The following is a 21,523-nucleotide window of genomic DNA, read 5'->3' on the forward strand; positions in this document are numbered from 1 at the left end:
GATAGATAGATAGATAGAGAGAGAGAGAGAGAGAGAGAGAGAGAGAGAGAGAGAGAGAGAGAGAGAGAGAAGCCTACCGTTACATCCTTGAACAATGAATATTTATCCTGAAATCCTTACGACATGCAGGAAATCAGACATCCAAGAGCACAATTTTCTACAACTCACACCCATTCACCAACCCAAACACACCCACACGCTCACACACCCACACACTCACACACCCACACATGAAACCTGTCCTGTGTACGATTAGACCATCCATCAACCCACACATACTCACACACTCACACACCCAAACACGAAACCTGTCCTGGCGTGTTTTCCTCGTTGCTAACTCTTCACCTCCAAGAACTCTTATGATACATCCTTCATCCCTTCAGTGCTAAGATGCGTTTTCATATTCATTCAGCTATTCAGTGACTTTATACAGCTTCAGAGACTTGTGTGGGGATTAAAAATAGTGAGGAATCTGGCCATACATCTTCTGACCTCCATAAACTCTTCCTAAAGTAAATGAAATCGTCTAATCATACTCAAAACTAATGGTAAAAATGTGTCCCAGTATTGAAGGGAGTCAAAGCTTCCCTATTACGCAACACATAACCACAACCTTCAGTCAACCTCACCACATTGCCTTCCACCACCACAAAAGTCCTTAACACCCTGGAATCTCAATGCAGTTCCACCAAAACCCATTCAGAACATACATAACATCAGAGAACCATTATGACAAACCTTCCTCCTTAACCTCACCACTACTCTTCTACATCCACTTGGGTCCTCTATAGCCAGAAATCCTTGAAAACCCACCAGAGCTTTACCAAAACACTGCAAAAAGTCCACACTCTTTCCACCAGTCATTCAAATATTGCTTGTTTTTACAGCTTCAACAGATAAGCTCTCCTAAACTCCATCTGGTTTCAGCTTGTCATCTTTTAAGAGTTCTCGTTTTCTTTATGCTAGGTGGTTGCGGTACTCGGTTCAGGAGACTACGGGCGCGCCATCTCACGCCGTCTAGTCAGCGCTGGATACCACGTACTCATAGGCTCCAGGGATCCCAACAGGAGCAAGATCAAGTGAGTCAGCATGCGTCCCTTCATCGTTTAAAAGTTGTCTCCTCTTATCAGTTGCCTTGTACGATCTTCCCCTCACTATCACTGGTTCTATGTGTGTTTATCTATCGTCTTCCATTTCTCACTCGTTATTTTCAGCGTCCGTCATCTTAATTGCTGTGATATTCTGGTTGGAGTGACTTCTTTTTTTTTCGTAGAGTAGAAAAAGTTGCTGCCTCCTTTTCGTTTTTATCTTTTAAGTGTGTCGGGGTTCATCAGTATAATGAATCATGTTTTTTTCTTTCCTTCCATTTTCTTTTCCTTTTATAACGAGTAAGTGTATTTTCTTTTCCTCATGTTTGTAGTTTTTGTCTTTATTAATATTTACGCTTGTCTTCATCCTCCTCCTCTTGTGACTTTTTTTCCCTCTCTCTTTCTTTTGTCCTATTTTCTTTCCTTTTTCCACCATGATATTGTCGCCTTTTCTTCTCTTTCCATTTCTCGTCGCCTTTTATAAAACCCAACTTGTTTTCCTTGCATTATGAACCTCCTTTCTTTTCGCCTCACAACTACCTGCATGTTAGTTCTTTAGTTAGTCATGTAATAAGAAGAAACATGTGCCGTGAGAATTTCGGGAACATGAATAGGAGGGAAGGAATGCAGACACACAGACACACAATGCTGGTCGTCTTTGTGCTTGCTGTCGCGTCCCTCACTTGAGATTCATTATTAACTTCTTTGCTCCAGTGAGGTTCCTGCTTGAGTGCGGTGTTCGTTATTCCCTGAGTCACCATTGCTAAGTATTAAGACTCCAATACTCCAATAGCGAAGAGAAGAGGTTTACAAAAGTCAGTCTCCCCCTTTAAGGTTCTTCATTTAGTGGTAAACGAAGCCAGAGCAGTACCAATGCTTCTTCATGTGGTGGGAAAGAGGTCCTTATTCAGAAATGCTTTGCTCTCTTACCATGACTATTTTCTAAGACCACAGAGATGATTAGCGGGGTTTTTGAGTGCTTCTCTAGTTAATAATGTAAAAATCTTGTCACCCTGCCTCTAGAACCGTAAAAACACCTTAAAAAACTCGTGTAAATTTAGATACAGTCTTTAGAAATAGTGGAGGTGAAGCACAGAAGTGTTTGAGAATACAAGTCTTACAGCGGCGGTAGCAAGCAAGAGAGAGGATTAAGCATATGCCTCGTCACGCTTATGAGAGACATTCCGAAATCAAGTTTTTCCTTTAGTTGTCAACCTGCATTTTCCCATTAACTCTGAATACTGCGTCACACCACACGCCTGTCCACCTCACTGCTGCAGCCCGCCGTCCACAACCCGCCACCCTCCCGCATACAAGAACTAGCTACATGGGTTTGCTTCGTTTTGAAACTTTGGTAAAATGCGAAAATCCTGTGGTGAAAATATAACAAAAGAACGAAGCTAAAGTTGAGAAAAGTGGAGAGTGGCAATACGGACTATAGAATACGAGTATGTACAATATAACGAAAAACACGTTTAAAGGCAACACAATAGAGAAATAAAATGTTCAGCCTGGACATCAGCATTAACACGCCTAGAAGCGGCAAAAACCTTCCAGTCAGCTACGGTCCGGGGAATAAGTGACGCCAACAGAGTGTAATAGTTTAGAGTAGACCCTTAACACATTCAGTGCCATAACGCGTTTATTTATTTATTTTGCTTGCTATTTGGTGATTTTATACAACTTCAGAAACTCACGTGGGGATTAAAACAGTGAAGACCTTGGCCATTAATCTTCTGACCTCCGTAAACCCTTTTTAATATCAATAAAATCGTCTAATCATATGCAAAACTCATGATAAAGTTGACCTCCAGTACTGAAGGGTTTGATACATAATAGACTTGCAAGACAAAGACAAAGACACATGACCTCCACCATAAGAAGGCTCAGAGTTAGATCCCATTTAGAGATGCGCGGCGTAGACTATAATTAAAAGAGTCCTTGAAGCGAAATGGAACGACCGCCCTTCCGTGTAGGAATGGGAGTGGCTGGCATTCCCTCACGATCCAGCACCTCACAGCATTACCTAACAGCAAAAGTGTCCCGCCTGACCTCTGCCCACCAGTGCCTTCCTTCTAGCTAGATTGGAATGTGTTACTGTATTCTTAACCCCTTCAGTACTGAGACGTATTTTTACTATGAGTTTTGTGTACGATTAGACCATTTTATTTAGATTACGAAGGACCAATGGAGATCAGAAGACTAAAGGCCACAGTCTTCACTATTTTAATCCCCATATAAGTTTCTGAAGCTTTATAGAATCACCATATAGTAACCAGAATGAATATGATGAGCGAACGAAGTGTTTTATCGCCATATTCCCTCTTTCCCTCTTTCATCTTCCCTCTTTCACGACGACAATTTTTTTACGGGCCACAGAGAAAATTAGCCGAGTTCTAAAGCTAATTTGTCGATTTAGTAATGTAGAAACCTTGTAAACATGGCACTAGAATTACAGAAATACCCTTAAAAAACCGTGTAACTTCATCTAAAGACCTTTGAAAATAGTGGAGATGATGCGCAGTAGTGTTTCAAAATATGGGCTTTAATCCCTTCAATACTGGGACACATTTTTATCTTGAGATTTGTGTACAATTAGACCATTTTATTGACTTTAGGGAAGGGTCTATGGAGGTCAGAAGATTAATGGCCCCAGTCTTCACTATTTCAACTCGCCACATAACTTTCTAAAGCAGCATAAAATCACTTAATAGTAAGCAGAATGAATATGGAAACACGTCATGGTACTCAAGGGGTTAAATACGAGTCAAGTATGCAATGTAGATGTAATAGGAACCTCTCTTCCGTCTCCTCTTCATCTCATCACTCCACCTCCACCTCCCCATTCACCTGCTTAAGAGAGTAACTTGATCCAGGCCCAGAGGAGAGTTGTGGCATCTGCTCTCTATGTTACTTTTTCATCTAGTTTCCTGTCCTGGAGATACAGTTTCTTTCACGTCCTTGTCCTGGTGCGCGTCCTCGTAGTCAGTGCAATAGAAAATGAGACAGGGACGCATGGGAGAGGCGGAAGGGAACGGAGGACGGAAGTGTAATACAATGGAAGGAAAGAGAAAACGTATTACGAAAAAAAAAAAAAAAGGAAAAGAATGAGATCACGTGTGGAGATGGTGGGTATGATTGTGGAAGCACAGGTGGAGCCGATTTCAAGGTCACGAACTCAACTCTGAGGTGGAATTATGAGCCACGCCTTCTGCACTCACTCACACTTCCGTCTGCTGCTCCCAAACCAACACTTTCCCTGCCTTTTGTGTCGCAGTATTCGTATATATGAAACTGTTATTCTGAGACACTTTGCTTTCACACCACCACTATCCTTAACTTCTTCAGTACCATGAAACGTTTTCATATTTATTCTGGTTAATAATTGGTGATTTTATGCAGTTTCAGAAACTCATGTGATGGATTAAAATAGTAAAGACGCTTGCCAATAATCTTTTGACCTTCATATACCCTTCATAAAGCAAGTAAAATCGTCTAATCATACCTAAAACTCACGGTAAAAGTGCGTCCCAGTACTGGAAGGGTTAAGGACCACAGTGATGAGGAATCGGGTTTTCAAGATTATTTCTCCATTTGTAGTGTAGAAATGTTCTTGATCCGTCAACAGAACTATAAAAACACCCTTAAAATCTCTGTATCTTTAAATAGAACTATTGGAATTAGTGACGGTGCAGTACAGAAGTATTTCAGAACATCCTTTAACCCATTCAGTACCATGACGCGTTTCCATATTCATTCTGGTTACTATTATATGATTTCATACATCAGAAACTATAGATGGGAGATTAAAATAGTGAAGACTGGCCATTAATCTTCTGACCTCAATGGACCCTTCCTAATGTTAATGAAATAGTATAATCGTACACAAATCTTAAGAAGAAAATGTGTCCCAGTACCGAATGAGTTAATTAGAGCGATGCATGTGTTTGGCTGAAAACAATAGAAAAATCACGTTCCAATCAATGAGAAGGTAGCATTAGTTTCTTATTGATTTAGTTTGTACATCTTCCTTTGCTGACTTGCACGTCCATTCACACTGTTGCCTCGAGGGATTCAGGTAAAGAAAAAGTCTTGCCCTCTTTCGTCTCGCTTCGTCTGTGCAATTAGGTTTTTACGTGTTGCTCTACATCTACACGATCACTGACAGCGGTGGTGGAGTGTCTGCTTCCCCTGCTTCCCCTGCTTCCTCTGCCTCCCCTGCTCCATCTCCCCGCGGCCCCTCCCTCCCTCGCTTCACTCTCCGCGCCGCCTCGCCTCTTCCTCCCCTCTGCTATAATTCACAATCACACCGCGCTAAAACTGTGGTCTGTCATTCATTGCGAGTTTTAGTACTGTCTATAGCAATTTTGGGTTATTCGCTCTCTCTCTCTCTCTCTCTCTCTCTCTCTCTCTCTCTCTCTCTCTCTCTCTCTCTCTCACGGGTTAAATCTATTTTCGTTATATTTTTTTAGTTTATTCATATCAAATTTCCGTCGTGATTTTTTTTTACATCAATTGTTTCTTTTTTCCATTTTTTTTTTTTTTTTGTTTCGTTCGTCCGTTCTTCCTTTCACTCGTTCCTTCAGTCACACATTTGGTCTTTGGCGGTGGTTTCTCTATATCAAGCCTTTTTTTTCTTTTTTTTTTTCATTCCCTCTTAAGCTCATTCTTCTATTTCTTTTTTTTATTTCGTTCCTCCGATCACTCGTTTTTTTTCTTTCCTTTTTTCATTCTTTCCTATGCTCATTCTTCTATATCTTCTTTCCTTTCTTTCGTTCTACCGCTCATTCGTTTTTTTCATTCTTACTTTTGTTCATTCTTCCTTCCTTTCTTTCTTTCCTCCGGTCATTCGTTTTATTTCTTTAGACATTCCTTCTTTTGCTCATTCTTCTCTTTCTTCCTTCCTTTCTTTCGTTCCTCCGGTCACTTCTTTTTTCTTTTTTTTCTTTTTTCTTTCTTACGCTCATTCTTCTAACTCTTCTTTCCTTTCTTGCGTTCCTTCTATCACTCCTTTTCTCCTTATTTTCACTCTTTCTTATGCTCATTCTTCTATTTCTTCCTTGCTTTCGTTGTACCGGTCATTCGTTTTTTTTTCTTTCTTTTTTTTCATTCTTTCTTATACTCATTTTTCTAATTCTTCCTTTCTTTATTTGGTTCCTCCGGTCACTTGTTCTGTCTGTAGCGGTCAGCGTGATGCAGCAGCTCGCCAGATCTTTTTGTCTCAAGCCACCATAAGGCCAGCTAGTGACAGTTCAGTCTGGCCACTTTTTATTATTATTTACTATCATGCCTCTTTACGACATCTGGTGCGGCGCCTCTAGACTCCAGACAGTTACATGTACAGGTGATGTGATTACACCAGAGAGGAAACACGGAAGGTTCCTCTATACACGCTACTCGGCGAAGGGGTGAAAGGGAAAAGACAGGAGGGTAGTTAATATAAAGCCTGTTTTCTGAAACGCTTTGCTCTCTCATCATCACTGCTTTCCAAAGGCTCCAGTTGAAGATACTCGTGTTTTTAAGGATATTTTTATGGTTCTGGTGATAGACTGGCAAGCTTTCTAGTTCATTAAAAGGAGATACTGTCTTGAAAACCCGGTTGGTTGTCTCTGTGGCCTTACAAAATTGTCGTAGTGAGAGAAGGCGTTTCTGAATACAAGCGTTAGAAAAGTGGAGGAGAAAAAAAGGGTAAGACATGAAAGAGAAAGAACAGTTACATTATAAAGGGCTGGTGTTGTGATGATACTAAGGAGGAAACACGCCAGATGCTTCTACTGGTTACTCGGAGAAGGAATAAGAAGAAAAAGAGAGAGTAGTAGTTAAGATTAATAAAAACAAAAAGTAAGCGGATAGAATAAGGATTAAAAGCTGTTGTGAGAAGGAAAGAGTGCAGCGAAAGAAGGGAAAGTATAAATTAGAGAGGAGAAAAATAACAAGAATAAAATCAAGATACACGAAAAAGAAAAGGAAAATTATAGAAATAAAATGCGAAAGGAAAAGGGAAAAAATGTAGGAGAAAGGCGTATAAGAACCAATAAAAAGTTTAGATAGAGGGGAAAAAAATATATTAAATGAAGCAGAAAGAAAGTGGCAGAAATGAAATAATAAAAGAAAAAAGAAACGTACTAATTATACCCAGAATTGAATTGGTGGCCGTGAAACAATGACACGAGAGAATGACACGCTGCAATTATTTTCCACCACGGATTTGTTTTCACTCCACATGGAACAGACGACAAACAGTTTCTCGGCTCTCGACTCAAGATTATTATTTTTCCACTTCACTGCGATCCAAGTTAATGAGTGGAAGACGTGGTGCTCCTTTTACTTCGCTGACTCTTTTAAAAGCACATGCACTTTCACCTTCACTTTCACGCCAGCAAGAATTTCCAGTTCCATCGTCCCTCGCTCCTGCACACTCCACAGCCCACAACCCACAGTCCACACACAGTCCGCCGACCCCACCCCGCCCCATCCCAGCCTAGTCTAGTCCCATCCAGCCCAGCCACTCCCGACCCCTCTCCCGTGCGTGGCCAAGGCAGTGTAGCAGCCTATTCACCGCACTCTAAGCACAGCCATCATCCAGCCAACCAGCCATTTTTTTTTTTTTTTATTATTAATGGCCATCACCCTGTCTTGGGTATTAGGCCATTTATTTATTTTTTTACATTTTTTTTTAATATTTGTTTTAGAATAAAGCCAGCCAGCTCTTATAGGTCTGTTGCCTTGTCGAGCAAGACCGCTTTGAACTACACTCGTATTTATAAACCTGAACCGAGTCTATTTACGAGCGTTATTGGCCTGTTATGTACGTACAACTGTTATGTGCAACTGTTAGCACACACCGCCTGCCACGTGAATATGCCGCGTCACCGACCTGAGGACCGCAAGGCATAACTGGCGAGGCAAGGGCGAGGTTGAAGCAGCTGGTCATTATCTCTTGAGCGGCAGGAAAAGCGTGACGTTAAAGACCAAGAGTTGCCTTCCTTCGTAACACTGAACCTTGAAGCCTTGAACCGCAATGTGCAAACTTCACAAAGAGGTAAACACTTATACTAAACGCCAACCAGCCATTTGTAGCGCGTCTCAATTGAAGTAAGGCCAGTGCACGAGTCTTATGGTCAGGGAAACGGTAGATACGAAGACAATAGAAGGAGATAAGAAGTAATACTGTGATAAAACATTTGCAGTACATACATTACTTTGAAGAAATAAAGTTAATGTAGTCTGAAAAGTAAACATAAGCTCACGAAGGCAAGAAAAATAAAGAAATAACAAACTCAATAATTACATTAGGTATTTGTATAGAACACCACTGCAAAGAACTAAAAACCAGACAAAGTTCCGTTTAAGGTCAGTAAACACATCAAAGAAAAAAAAAAAAAAAAGGAAGGAAGATTCGCAGTTACATAGCTCGTTCACTGAGTAATTATAAGTGGCGAAGTTTAATTAAAAGAAAATGTTCCGCGCTTACCTTTCCTTTAGCAAGGCGCCGCGGGGGAGTAGTGGTGTGATGCCCGCGGTGACGGTGTGCAGGAGAGGTGAAAGAGGCAAGAGGTAGTCGTGTTTGTTCGGCGAGGTGGTGTGTGGTCCTTTCTCCTGCTGCCGCTCACCATGCAAACACCAGCCTGCAGCTCCTCACTCGGAAAGACCATGCATACTCGCACTACCTGTAAGAGAAACAACTGTAAAGTATTTGAGTAATAAATAATAAAAGCGGAACGGATATGTATGAGTCTGTATAACTTGAGAACAAGCATTTTTTTATACGAGGAACCTACATGAAAGCCATAATATATGCACTATATTCAGCAACGCTTCCCTCTCTCTCACAGCGACAATTTTCAAAGACTACATAGACGATTAGCCGAGTTCTAAAGAGCATTTTTCCTGTTGATAATGCAGAAAATTTGTTGATGGCATCAGAATTACATAAACATTCTTAAAAAAAAAAAAAAAAAAACCGTGTCTCTTCAACTACAGCCCTTGGAAAATTGTGAAGGTGCGGCGCGAAGTGTTTCAGAATATGGGCTAATATACGAACAGAACGTGTATGCATAGTGTATATATAAGTAATGACACTGTTATTTACCACAAGCGTTGTTACATTGTGATCTCACTGTTGCATCTCCGTTAATGCAAGCAATGATTTATTACTTCGTACTAAGTTTAGCCCAATTCATTTAATGTCTCCTCCTTCGTCTGTAATATAAAGGTGAGTGGAGGAGAGCAGCGTGGTGGAAGTGAGCAAAGAAGAACAAATAAACGCGAAAAATAAGCCTCATTAATTACCAGCCATTCTATCAAGCAATGAGTATTACTTCCTAGTTTAGCCTCACTCGTGTACTAAGGCTACCGTTCCCTCGCCGTCGTAAATTATTTAATAAACAAAACAAAACCCTCCTCAACTACCAGCCTAAGGACTCGGGAAGCTCGCAGGACACACAAAGGCCTCAGCTGGCCACCAATTTTCACCCCACAGAGGACTGAACGAAGCCACGAACCCCAGAGCACCGACAGCAATTCAAGCACATTGGTGAGGGAACAGCAAGTCACTGTGTTGTGGTCACCGTCTGATACAATAACGGCGTGCTCTCTCTCTCTCTCTCTCTCTCTCTCTCTCTCTCTCTCTCTCTCTCTCAATTATTGGTACTTAACAGGATTCATTAGTTTCTATTTGAATCCCTCGTTCCTTTGCTGTCTGCCGTCCCAATTTCCGAAGGCCCAGCACGTGCCTTGCGTCCCCCTGAGGAAAACACGTCTCATAAACACTGTTCCAGCCATTCTCCTTCTCAGTTTCGGGTCAGACTTCCAATTCAGCCTGTGCTCTCTCTCTCTCTCTCTCTCTCTCTCTCTCTCTCTCTCTCTCTCTCAGCACCAGTCAACTCTCGCATGACAGACGAATAGATGAAACAACACTCATCATCCACACACAACACGTCCCGTTTTCTCAATCCTGAACTCCTGCTAGGTGACAGAAAACGTGACATCACACACAAAGCTTGACTCGCCCCACATGCGCCAAGGCTGTCAGCGCAAAGAGGGAAAACTTTCAAAGCTCACATTCCTACCCTACACTTGATCTCTCCTCCTCCTCCTCCTCCTCCTCTCTATTCGCTTTTGGTATTCCTTGAAGTGTTGTGTACTTCGTGTGCTTGGATTTCCCACATATCAGCTCCGGGAAAGCGCTTGCAGATGGCGTCACGGAGAAAAGAAGGCGGGAAAAAAATGTATCAAGTGAAGTGTTGTTGCTCCGCCACGCCCCGTTAAGTTACAAGAATTCCCTCAAGCTTTCCTACCTACTCTTTGCCACTTACGAAGAATAATCGCCACAATAGAGCGCCGGAAAGCAGGTCGCCAGAGAGAGAGAGAGAGGTGCGGGTCAACAGTTTAGCTCCTGCACTGTTATTTTCTTCGTCAGCTGCTGGAGTGAATGTTTGCCACTCCCAAACACTTAGTACTTCAGAGGCCACAATTTTTTATTTTACAATTATTATCCGTGAGATTTATAGCATCGTTCTGGATCTCACTACTTATTACTTTGTCTTTACTGCTATTGCTCGAGTCATATGACCAACCCCCCGCTGTGGCCGCTCCAGCTTTGTACTCTGGTCGGAAGTGAATGTAGCTTATAGCAGTCAGTCCCAATGCAGTTAATGGTTCGACCGCCAAACGATGCTGGTCTGTCTTGTCTCAGCGCTCGCTCACTCGTTGCATCATCGCTCGACACGACTTGATTCCTATTAAATTGAATAACCGCAATACAGAATCCCAAAGAGAACTGACTCTGCTAAGGAACTGAATGCAAATTACTGATACATGTAACCTTTTTACTACTATGGACATCTCTCTTTTGTGTTAGTGTGTGTGTGTGTGTGTGTGTGTGTGTGTGTTCTAGCAGCAAGTGACCACCATTGTGTAACGGAAACCAGGGCGAGGACGAGGACGCCTTAATGTACAAAAGAATCTCCTTGATTAGAGATAAAAAGCGTCATTCATCTCTCACTGGTGCCTGACGTGGTGTGGGTGTGACATGTTGGGTGTGACGGGTGACGGGGGTGGGCGCGGCACGTAGGAGTACTATCACACCCGTCCGAGCGTGACATGTGACGCAGACCACCACGTGTGACGGATGACTAAAGGTGACGGTGTGGAAAGTGACTTAAATCCGTGACTTACAAGATTCGTTGACTGACTGGCTGGTTATTTTTTCTCCTGTCGTTTCTTAAGATGATTGAACAGCAAGGTAATTAAAGAAGATTAGTTGTGATTCCAATTAGATGATATAGAAGAGTGCGAGTGAATGAAAGGCTGCAATGAATAGTACGTAGTGGTCGTGGTCGTGTTGGTGGTAGTGGTCGTAGTAGTAGTAGTAGTAGTAGTAGTAGTAGTAGTAGTAGTAGTAGTAGTAGCAGCAGCAGTAGTAGTAGTATTTGTATTAGTAGTAGTAGTAGTAGTAGTAGTAGTAGTAGTAGTAGTAGTAGTAGTGGTGGTGGTGGTGGTGGTGGTAGTAGTAGTAACAATAACAACGACAACAACAACGACAGCAGCAACAATAACAACAACAGCAACAACAACAACAACAACAACAACAACAACAACAACAACAACAACAACAACAACAACAACAACAACAACAACCAATGTCCATGAAGGATCCAAATAGCAACAACAACAACACGAGAAAGAGAAAACGAAAACAAAAAACAAAACAAAACAAAAAAATCGGGGTGTGGTGATGATGCAAACACGAGCTGCTGACCGCGATCATACACACACACACACACACACACACACACACACACACAACAACAACAACAACAACAACAACAACGAAGGTGACGATACAGGAATCCAGTGACAGATAATGAAGGTGATAATGAAGATGACATGTAGTAGTAGTAGTAGTAGTAGTAGTAGTAGTAGTAGTAGTAGTAGTAGTAGTAGTAGTAGTAGTAGTAGTAGTGGTGGTGGTGGTAATAGAAGTAGTAAGTAGGGAGTGACGTCCTTGAAATCATGACTTATTTTGAAGATTTTCCTTCTTCTGTAATCTACACAACAAAATTAATTTAATATCATCTTTCCTTATGAGGTTTTCCCATGTACGTACATAAGTGCTGCTGCTGGCGATGGTGGTGGTGGTGGTGTAGCTGTTGTTGGTGGTGGTGGTAGTCGTAGTAATAATGGTGATGATGGTGGTTTTCCCCGTGCGCTTTCTCAATGTTTTCTATTACCATCATTTTTTTATACACACTTTTTCTAATATCAAGTGGTTGATGATGAGAGGTTGGAGCTGGGGAGAGGGGAGGAGGGGATGAGGGGAATGAGGGGAGATAGCCAGCAAGGGAGTTAGGGAGGAGAGACATGGAGAGGTGAGCAGGGGCGACTGAGAAGAATTATTGTCAGTTGTAATCAAGAGTGTTGAGGGGATAGAAGATAAGGATGAGAGGATGAAGGTAAAGGAGGAAAAATAAAGAGGGAAAGACGAGTAAGAACATTGAGGAAGCATTGAGGGAGTGAACATTTTAGTGAGCGATGAGAGGAAGAAGAGGGAGAGGCAAGTATGAAAGAAGTGAGAAAGGGAGAGTCTGGGGAAGGCAATAAGAGTGAATGAATAGAGAGAGAGAGAGAGAGAGAGAGAGAGAGAGAGAGAGAGAGAGAGAGAGAGAAGGCAAGTGGTGAGCGGGAGGAGAGTGGGGGCGAGGTGAGTGGAAAAGAGGAGAGTGAGAGGAGACAAGAAGGGAGTGGGAGCGAGGTGAGTGGGAGGAGAGTGAGAAGAGTGTAAACATTGATCAACAAGACAGTGACCCAGTACAGCCACTCCAGCGAGGACGACGATGCCAAGACTCCGCCACCGACCACTGACACCACCATCACCACAACCACAACCACCACCAACAACAACAACCAAGCAATCAAACAAACAACAAAAACAAATTACCTAACATCCCTCATTATAATTACCAAACACTGAACCATCCATCTTCACATACATTACCAATACCACACTTAACCCTTTGAGTACCATGACGTGTTTCCATATTCATTCTGTTATCATTAGGAAATTTTATACAGCTTCAGATACTCATGGTGGGGGGGAAGGATTAAAATAGTGAAGACCGCCCATTAATCTTCTGACCTCCATAGACCCTTCCTAGTGTAAACAAAATGGTTTAATCGTTCACAATTCTCAAGATAAAAAATGTGTCACAGTACTGAAGGGGTTAAGCAAACACTGATGCCTTTCCTCTGGCTATTATTCATAGTCGAGTAAGGGAAACCGGGTTAGGGAAAGGGAGGAAAGAAAGGAGAGGAGAGAAGGTCGCTAGGGTATGGACTTAGATAGAGAATCGCCTTCTGGGGAATAGCGGCCTTTCAAGAGTGACTGGCTAGTGGACAGGACGACCGTCGAGCGGCCCGCGATGTTGCCAGTTGTCCGCCAGCAAGCCATGAAACAAGGTAAACTTGCCCCAGAGTTGAGAAAGACCAGCAAGAACACGCGCATCCCATTTGCCTGCGAGTAAAATCCAGGGGTTGTGTACATAATAGGAAAGTTATGCATCGTGAATTAGCACAATCACCACCACCACCATCTCCGCCACCACGCGTCTAGAGAGGAGAAAGTGTATGCCTTCATGGAGTGGGCGAGAGTGGCGGGTTACTGGGGATTTCTGGGCCGATCTAAAGGTTTGAATCAGTTGCTGCCTCCCTCACTTCCCTCACTGCTTCTCATTACCACCACCGAGTCACTGCATCTCTGTTATCTGTCTTCTCTTTGTGTGCTAGACAGCCCCCAAGTACCCATTATTATGCGTGTTGTTTATTCTTCCTTAGTGTTTCTTCCTTTATTATTTAGTACGTTGCCTCCATCACCGTCTCTAATTGTATTGTTATTACTTCTATCGTCAGTTGCTAATACTTCATGTCCATCACAAATACCATTACCACCACCACCACCACCACCGCAGCCGCTGTCACTTTTACCAAGCTCATCATAGGCTGTAACAATGACGTTTCCAAAATATTCTGTTTTACTCTACTGTTCTATGAAGACAGGAAATGCCGTTTACAAACTGTTGACCGAAGCAAGACTTTCATAATGACAGTCTGTGTGGTGAGGAGAAACAACAGGCCACTTGCTCAACTTGTTCACAAAGGACACACTCCAGAAACAAGCATATCATTTCCTGCACCACGGCACCAAGCGTCCATTCTGTGGCACAAGCTGGACTGGTTAGGCTTTGATTTGTAGCATATAGGCTTAGTTGTATCAAACTTTAAATCTCTCTCTCTCTCTCTCTCTCTCTCTCTCTCTCTCTCTCTCTCTCTCTCTCAATCAGCTGTGACGGAGACAATAGTTGGGTGTCAACTTGCTCCCCGCTTCAGGCTGGAGGCGTCGTGGGGATACAATTCCTTCCTTTAGTTGTCATGTAAGGCCTTGATTCATCCTGACACCTTTACCGCCACCCCCAAGGCCTGGAGGCACGCCGTGGCGAGGGAGCACGGATAAGTCAAGTAGTATACCGCAAAGGTTCCAACGCCTCGCATCTTACCATTGTTTCGCTTTAGAAATCTACCCGAAACTTCTACCACGATTCTCACTCGATGAGAACGATTGTAGATCAAGGGAACATATCTATCGAAACAAACCGCAAATCAACACGCGGAACACTCCAGAACTCAAAATCATCCACGAGAATGAGACAATACAGTAACATTCGCTCTCCACTCACAGGGCTCTGGTGAGGCAGACTGGAGCCACCCTGACAGCCCAGGATGCGGCCATCGAGGAGGCCGGCACAGTGGTGGTGGCCGTGGGGCGTGACCACTATGACCACCTGCCCTTGTCTCTTCTCCAAGGAAAGATTCTCATCGATGTCTCCAACAACACGGAGCGACGCAAGGGACCACAGTGAGTGTCAGTCACCAGCTTGTTTAGAGAAAGCTCTCAATGGTGTCTGTGTGTAATGTCAATGAAGGATCGATTCGTGTTGCACTGGCTTCTCCTATTCTCGTTTGTTTCATTTGTTTTACATTTCAAAATCATCTTTTTTTTCAAGAACATTAATTCATATACATGAATATGATGAATGGTGGGCAGTGACTAATGAGATGTGTGGTGCGGCAGCTACCGCAGCAACGCGGAGTACCTGCAGGGACTCGTGCAAGACGGCAAAGTGGTCAAAGGCTTCAACGTGCTGTCAGCCTACGCCCTTGAGAATGGCGGCCTTCAGGGCAGCAAGGAGGTGAGTGTGGAGGGTGCACAGGGGCGAAAGGAGCGTGCGTGATGCATGGCAACGAATTAGCACCTATATACAATATTTAACGTAACGTAAACCTGAAATTGTACCCTATGGATTCACATTCTTGTCCATCAGTCTAGCTTTCTATCTACCCATTTATCCATTAATTTCCACATTTATCCGTGTAGTACCAAGCTGACCGCTGCCCACACAGGTCTTCCTGGCGGGTGACCACGCAGACGCCAAGATGAAGGTGTCTGAGATGGTGAGGGCCATGGGTTTCCACCCTGTGGACTGGGGCAGTATCGCCGCCTCGAGAGACATCGAAGACGTACCTCTTCGCCTCATGCCCTCCTGGAAGCGGCCTGTAGCAGTTGTGTTTGGCATCTTCGTCTTCCTCTGGATTCTGGCTTTCTTCTCGTAAGTTTCGCATTAATACATACAACTTTTATGAATAAATTATAGAGGAAATGAACCAGCTACAATCTGTCATTCCACTATAGGTTCCAGATCTGCCGCAACATACAGTCTGGCCAGTGGGACGAGAACTGGAAGAACATCCCCTTGACGAACTTCAACCGCGTCATCGCCATCACGGCGCTCTGGACTCTCGCCTTCTGCTACATTCCTGGTAAGTAGTCGCATCTCCACACGGTGGTGTTGTGAAGCCTATTGCCTCAGCTGACTCTACTAATATACACTGCAACTCATTATCATTTCGTTTTCAAGTACACTTTGCAATCTTTGCTGTGATTAATGTCTACATATGTAAAGTTAAGTGGGTTGAGTGACCGCTTTGAACTGCATCGTGACCAATATCCCGCCTTGGGGCACTGCAGGCCTGATCGCGGCCTACATCCAGCTGTGGCGCGGTACTAAGTACAGCAGGTTCCCCAAGTGGCTGGACGACTGGCTCAAGATGAGGAAGCAGCTTGGCCTCCTCATGCTGGGACTGGCAGGCATACACGTAAGTCTTCCGGCGACGTGGCGGTGAGTGGGCGTTCCCTCTCATTATCTCCCATGACACGACGTTACTATTGTGTCAGATCTAGTGAAAAAGCCATATCTTCAGTCACTGGGTTCTGCTTGAATCTGAGATGAGTGTTGTTCTGGGTAGTGGTTAGAGGTTCATTCTCATTATCTCCCATGACATTATATACTGATACCAAATTAAATTGCCCACAGTTTCTGTAGCTCAGTTCCAGCCTTATTAATTTAATCTGAGGAAATTTTATACTACAAGGTAAATCAGAAGTCAGAACACATCGGTAATATCACTTTTTTTTTTTTAATTGAATAGAACTTCACCAAAAGAAGAACAAACTGGCAGAACCAGATTCACTCGCTGTACAATTCGAAATAATCTGAGGTCCTCAAGTAGCATGTACACCTCTGGGCCGTACTAGGAAACGCTTCTGACTTTTACTATACTTTTCAATAGGTTCTAGTTGAGGTGGCTATTTCTAAATGTGGGTTAGTGATTCTAGTGACAAATTACAAAACCTCTACATTTTCTAACAGGAAAAACTCTAGAGAACCCTGCTAACCATCCCTGTGGCATCTGAAAATGGTCGTGGTGAGAGCAAAGCATTTCTAAACATGTGTCTCGACGCCCGTATTCAGAAAAGCCTTCCCCTCTCACTACGACAATTTTTCAGGCCATAGAGACAACTAACAGGATTTTCAAGACGGTTTCTCCTCTTAATGAACTAGATATATTGTCAATCTATCACCTCAATTATAAAAATACTCTTAAAGCACGAGTATCAATTGGAACCCTTGGAAAGCAGTGATGGTGAGAGAGTAAAGCATTTCTGAAAACGTGTCTGTCTTATCCCAACAGGCGTGTGTCTCTGTAGCCTACATCACGCCGCAGACGACTGGCTGGGTGTACGAGGAGCCCACCAAGTTCCAGGCCGAGGTAGTGGTGGACGCTAACACCACCACCACCAACACGCTCACCATTTACAATAACGAGTTCAACTGGAGAGGAGAATTCTTCCTCTCAATGGGTACGTATACAGTATATGTGTCTCGTGCAGTATATAACACAACGACGGCCGAAGATTTTTTTGTTTCGTTCGTTTGTTCGTGATCATCTCTCTCTCTCTCTCTCTCTCTCTCTCTCTCTCTCTCTCTCTCTCTCTCTCTCTCTCTCCTCTTCCTTCTTTCGCAACCATGTTTCCCCCCCTCCTCCATTTCCTTGTATATCATATCACAACATTTAGCAACACAAGAATCGTGCAGTGTTGTGTTAGAATTCTTAAACAATTATCGCTGAAAATGTGAGGATGTGATTTTTTTCCCCATTTCCCCATTTAAATTTCTCTCCTGTTACTTGTGATGCAACTGTGTTTATTTTTGTTCCCGCTGCAGGCGCAATAGCCACGTGTCTGCTGGTGGTGCTGGGCATATCATCGCTCCCCTCCGTCACCGCCACTCTCTCTTGGCGGGAATTCACTTTCATTCAGAGCAAACTTGGGTGGGTGGCTCTGATCACCGCGGCCTGCCATGATGTCTTCTTGGCCTGGCACTACATGTTCCTCTACTGGGGCTGCTTCAGGACGCTCCCCATCGGACCGCAGGTGAGCTAATCCAGGGAATTGCGTGCTGGATAAGTGTAGGTAGTGTATGCTTGTATTCCGCGCCTATCGAACAACGCCATGACATCCGAGCTGCACGGACTTCTATTCTAGCTTGTTATAATATGGATTGCTGTTGATGCGGACCGGTAAATTCCGCCTCCCGACACCCAAGTCTGGCTGGCACACGCGAGGTCCACACGTTTCACTTTCAAGAATACAAGTCGCGGCGGGACCACTGCGTCTGGCACGCCATGGCCGTCCACTGGCATCTAAATGTATTTCCATCTTATGTGTTGATACGTAGTACGGATTATTGAGGATTGTTCAATAGTAGGTCGTTAAGGTAATGAATAAAATAAGCCATCGTGTCTATGTGATTTCATACTATGTAAAAATCTCTCTCTCTCTCTCTCTCTCTCTCTCTCTCTCTCTCTCTGAAAATGAAAATATTTTACTGTTACGGTATGATTCGGACACTTTTTCTTTTAACATTTCAGAAAAAAAATTAAGTAGCAAAATAATTCCGTTGATGCCAAAATAATGCATCATCCTTTGTTCCTTTACTATAAAACCTCACACCTGTAACTGCTTTCAGTATTTAACAGTAGCGGCTGAAACACAAAATTCTAAATCGTCCGAACCATCGCTACCCAGGGTGATGGTTCGGTCATAGATGGTTCGGTGACTTTCATTACTCAACACTTACTATCGTTAAGTAGTTTGGATTGGCTGATAAATATGCAACTATCACTTTTAAGACATTTTTATTTTCAACTATAAAAATATCCAGTAAGATATGCTTTTTGTTACTTGCAGAAAAAAATAAGGAAAAAAATACTAAGTAGAATTAATATCTCCAGAACTATGGTTCCTCTTTTTGCATTCACGAAAAAAAAAATATGATGAAAAAATAACACGTATCCAAGTTAATGCAGCAAATTATAATTCACTTTCTTAAATGTTATATTTTCTAATCACAGACACTGCATAAAACAGATCTGAACCATCCCCTGGCAGTGTCCGAATCATATTCTACTTAAAAAAGAAAAGAAAAAATGAGTGGAAGCTGAACAGCGCTTCCCATACTTTTCAAGTATACCTACAGGCGCTATAGGCCATAACATTAAATAAAAGATAGAAAAAAAAAAAGCTCAGTGCTGTCAGGTGCAGGATAATTACCTTCTTCTAGGGTAATTATTCTCTCTCTCTCTCTCTCTCTCTCTCTCTCTCTCTCTCTCTCTCTCTCTCTCTCGTCATGCAATAAACGAGAAAAAGCTTTTTTTTTTTTGCCATAATTTCTCCCGGAAAGGGCCTGCTGTATTTTTTTTCAGTACTGAAGCTATTTCGTATTAACACCGTTAATAATAGGTCTACATGACTTATTTAGGAAACTATAATGTGGTTTACATAAGTTAAAATCATCAGTTCTTTCTTAGTTTAGGAAACTATAATGTTGTTTACATAAGTTAAATAATCAGTTTTCTTTTTTTTTTTTTCCTCTAGTATTGAAAAAGAAAGTAACAATTTCCATTTTTTAACATAGGAGAGGGTAATGTTTTGGTTAAGTTGCGATCATAAGCTCCACCCACTGCCTCATGAGCTCCGCCCACTGGCTTCACTTTTTTAGTACAGCAAGATAGGCGTCTGCCGTCTTCTTCAATCTAACTTCCTTGAGCAGCACTGATCTACCTATAGCGTCAACGACGCCGCCTTCGTTTACGGCGATATCTTCGTAATGCATCACTGTTTCACCATAGTGACATACCCTACCGGTTCTTGACATATTCATAGTGATAGCTTACGATAAACAATGGAAATAATACACAGGAAGATAAGAAACACAAATTTTACCTGTATCGAAAAGAACAGCGGTCACGAAGTGTGGGTTCCGCGTGGTCTAGGTAGACAAAGTCTGAGGTCTCGCAGACTCGCACATCTAAGCAAAATCTCGTGAATCTAGGACCCATATGCTTTACGTGATGAACGGACCATCCCACCTTCCGAATCATACCGGCTCTCCCCTACTTCTGAAACTATGATGATTAAACAAATTGCATTTCTTCCCAGATGTGAAAAAGCAGTATGTTGGTACGCGAACGGTATGTATAGCTACTCTTACTCGATATGCCCGCAGTACGCGCTGTACCCGCCCTTCATCGCAGTCATCATGAAGCTGCCGCTGCTCCTCCCGCCAGTGGACAACTATCTGCAGAAGATCCGGCGAGGCTACGAGAGGGGCAGCCAGTCGGAGAGTAATAAGAAAGGCAACCCATCGTGAACACCGCAGCAGCCTGGCGAGACGCGAGACTTTTAAAACATTTTTATATCCACATATACTCATACATGTAATATCTTATGTCATTCTGATGTTGATGTTATTCTGTGCATATCTATTTATGCAGTGTGTTGAAACATACACTATTTCTTACTGATTTATTAATGTTTTGCTTCTCAGGCCTCATATTTTTTTTTTTTTTTTTTTTAGCCACACTGTACAATACTCTGGTCTCATACTTAGCCACACTGTATTTTCGTTTTATCCTTCTCTCTATCATTGTTGTATCTGACTATAAGCCTTAGTGGTTCTTTGTTGACGAGTGCAACTTCCCAGCTTCTCTTCAGCATGTACTGTCAAAACTCGACATATACTAACAAACTTGATGTGGCATGACAAAGTACAGCTCAGAGTTTTCACTACCTAACAAGATTCAAGTCTGTATCTGCTCTCACTCATGTGTGAAGGAAACGATTACCATGGAGCAGTGCTGTACTTCACACTTCTAAGGGCACACCTTGACTGAAGACTGGTTTGAACTAAAACCTTCCTTATATTACAGAATAAAGTTTTTGTACAAGGATAGTACTGTAACTGGACAGTCCATGAGGGATATTCATATAAGTGGCCAAAGTTTGCTACTTTAATTATGAGCCATTTGAATGTTACTTCAGGGGTTGGTGGAAAAGACTGGCCAACAGCAAAGAGCATTCTCTCTTCAGTTATATATGGTGAAAACATTTAGCATTTACTAGGCCTCTGTAATGTAATGATAACATCTGGTAAGCTGCATGAGGTGATCAAGCACAAAACTTCTAACAACCCTCTCCACTGTCATACCACCGTGGTAGAAAATAAGAGATTCTTTTGCCATTCTGTATCACTGTCAGTACAGTGAAATTGCATGCACAAATCACATTTGATGCAAATGTAAGAAAAGCCTTAACAGTGAAGCAATCTTGAAGACCCTGCAACACTACTACATCACACTGTCAGAAGGGTTTCACCTCACCACAGCTCTCTACCATGATATTCCATCACAACTCATTGTACACCTTCATTCCCAACTTCATTTGGTCATAATGGACTAGGCACATCCTGAACTTTTGAAAATGATGGGAGTATTATCAAATTAACTATTTGATTTATAACATTAAATTAAATTAATATGTAATTCATACAATATAAGCGTGCTGAATGGCTTGTAAATATATTTTTATGATATATATGTTGTATTATTGACATGTTAATTTATGGATCATACTGGTGCTGTATCATAACTTTTGCCATCTTGCTTCCCTTTAAGAAGGAATCCCTACAGCAGAAATACCC

At 42.5% G+C, this 21,523-nt stretch overlaps 1 protein-coding gene across 1 annotated transcript in view; it reads left to right on the plus strand.

Annotated features, from left to right (window-relative positions):
• Window positions 1-21,417, plus strand: part of LOC123505418 (metalloreductase STEAP3-like) — a 42,373-nt gene extending 20,956 nt beyond the window's left edge. The window contains exons 3-11 of the mRNA XM_045256659.1: window positions 967-1,079; window positions 14,824-15,000; window positions 15,217-15,334; window positions 15,546-15,751; window positions 15,835-15,962; window positions 16,171-16,298; window positions 17,175-17,343; window positions 17,708-17,916; window positions 20,051-21,417. Coding sequence (XP_045112594.1) covers window positions 967-1,079; window positions 14,824-15,000; window positions 15,217-15,334; window positions 15,546-15,751; window positions 15,835-15,962; window positions 16,171-16,298; window positions 17,175-17,343; window positions 17,708-17,916; window positions 20,051-20,194 — 1,392 coding nt within the window. The 3' untranslated portion in view covers window positions 20,195-21,417. The remainder of the gene's footprint in view (window positions 1-966; window positions 1,080-14,823; window positions 15,001-15,216; window positions 15,335-15,545; window positions 15,752-15,834; window positions 15,963-16,170; window positions 16,299-17,174; window positions 17,344-17,707; window positions 17,917-20,050) is intronic.
• The last annotated feature ends 106 nt before the right edge of the window (window positions 21,418-21,523 follow it).

Source organism: Portunus trituberculatus, chromosome 18, assembly GCF_017591435.1.
Source record: "Portunus trituberculatus isolate SZX2019 chromosome 18, ASM1759143v1, whole genome shotgun sequence".
NCBI lineage: Eukaryota > Metazoa > Arthropoda > Malacostraca > Decapoda > Portunidae > Portunus > Portunus trituberculatus.